The sequence below is a fragment of the Asparagus officinalis genome, chromosome 3, assembly GCF_001876935.1.
Source record: "Asparagus officinalis chromosome 3, Aspof.V1, whole genome shotgun sequence".
Lineage (NCBI taxonomy): Eukaryota > Viridiplantae > Streptophyta > Magnoliopsida > Asparagales > Asparagaceae > Asparagus > Asparagus officinalis.
Window position 1 is genome coordinate 74,267,361 of NC_033796.1, and position 1,385 is coordinate 74,268,745.

The window sequence follows — 1,385 nt, forward strand, 5'->3', positions numbered from 1 at the left end:
ATATATATATATATATATATATATATATATATATATATAGAGAGAGAGAGAGAGGAAACCAAATCAAGAGGACACATCAGTTGAGAGCAGAGATCAGATTACAAGAAACAAATACATGTGACCAAAATTTCAAACAGCAAGCATTGATTGAAAGAAGTTGTAGGTAGAGAGAGAGATATATATGATTGTGTGTACAAGAAAAAATAGTCGCATTCTCTCTCTCTCTCTCTCTCTCTCTCATCACTTGGAAGGAAAGAGAGAGGGAGAAAGTTGTAAGAAGAAATCCAAAAAAGCAAAAGCCCAAAACCCATGTCAGCAGATATGGGCGATTCTTCCAGGAATCAGAGTACTGGAGATACAAACAGCTGTAGGGGATCTCATCCTCTTCACCTTTTCCTTTTGCTTGTGCGATGAGCTGCTTGCTTGCTCTGCTGCTGCTTCTGGGGATTCTTCTGTCAAAATGAGAACTGAACCAAGGCTACACGCCAACTTCTGATAAAATTTTCACAGCCCCCTTTTCCACTAATGGCCAATAACAGAACTTCACTGTAGTTAATTTTGATTTCATACGATCAATTTAGGCATGAGAAAAGACAAGGGGTTGACATATAGATTCAATAATTTGGTCAAGCTTTAAGTCTGGAAAGCTGGAAGGATAGAGGTTTTTGCTGTAGAACAAGCACTGCCCCGGGAGAAGAGAAGAACACAATTTTTTAGGATCAATAAGATTCACACTCTTGAACTTACAATATCGTAGCAAGAATATACATGAACAGTTGCAAAAGCAGAGCCACAGAGAGGAAAACTACTGGTTTCCATTCAATACTGAGACATCAACGCAGCAAGGACTTCACACGACAATAAAAGAATCAAATGCTTATTAATTCCATAATGGATTAGTGTCTATCCTGTTCATATACATCAGCACTCTGTATTAACTTCCAATGGCTTTAAGCTTAAGCCATAGCGCACTTCATTTCCTCCTCAAATTTACATATAATCGAATGTTACAGTATCACCTATTGAATCTCATTCTGCATGGAGAAAATTACATCTCTATGATTTTCTTGATTAACAATAATTTCTAGAAAAAGGAAGCAAGGTAGTCTCTAAAAATAGGCAATCTCCTTGCCGCGTGTGTTGACTATAAAACAAAATGGTCAATCATGTGAAAGATCACATCTGCACCGTCTGAATTTATAGAGTATGCTTTCACCTGTAGAGAGATGCATAATACGTTTTAAGCATTAGAAGCATCAACCAGAGGCCCATTTCTGATAAAAATAAATAAATAATATGTACATACATAAGGTTCTTAAAGTCAAAACAGCAGCAAAGATGAACAAATCATACCAGTAGTTTTTTTTTTTTTTTTTTTTTTTTAT

At 36.0% G+C, this 1,385-nt stretch overlaps 1 protein-coding gene across 1 annotated transcript in view; it reads right to left on the reverse strand.

Annotated features, from left to right (window-relative positions):
- The window catches only part of LOC109834340 (putative lipase YOR059C), a 19,012-nt gene continuing 18,488 nt past the window's right edge, over positions 862–1,385 (reverse strand). Inside the window, exon 9 of the mRNA XM_020402351.1 lies at positions 862–1,216. Coding sequence (XP_020257940.1) covers positions 1,161–1,216 — 56 coding nt within the window. The 3' untranslated portion in view covers positions 862–1,160. The remainder of the gene's footprint in view (positions 1,217–1,385) is intronic.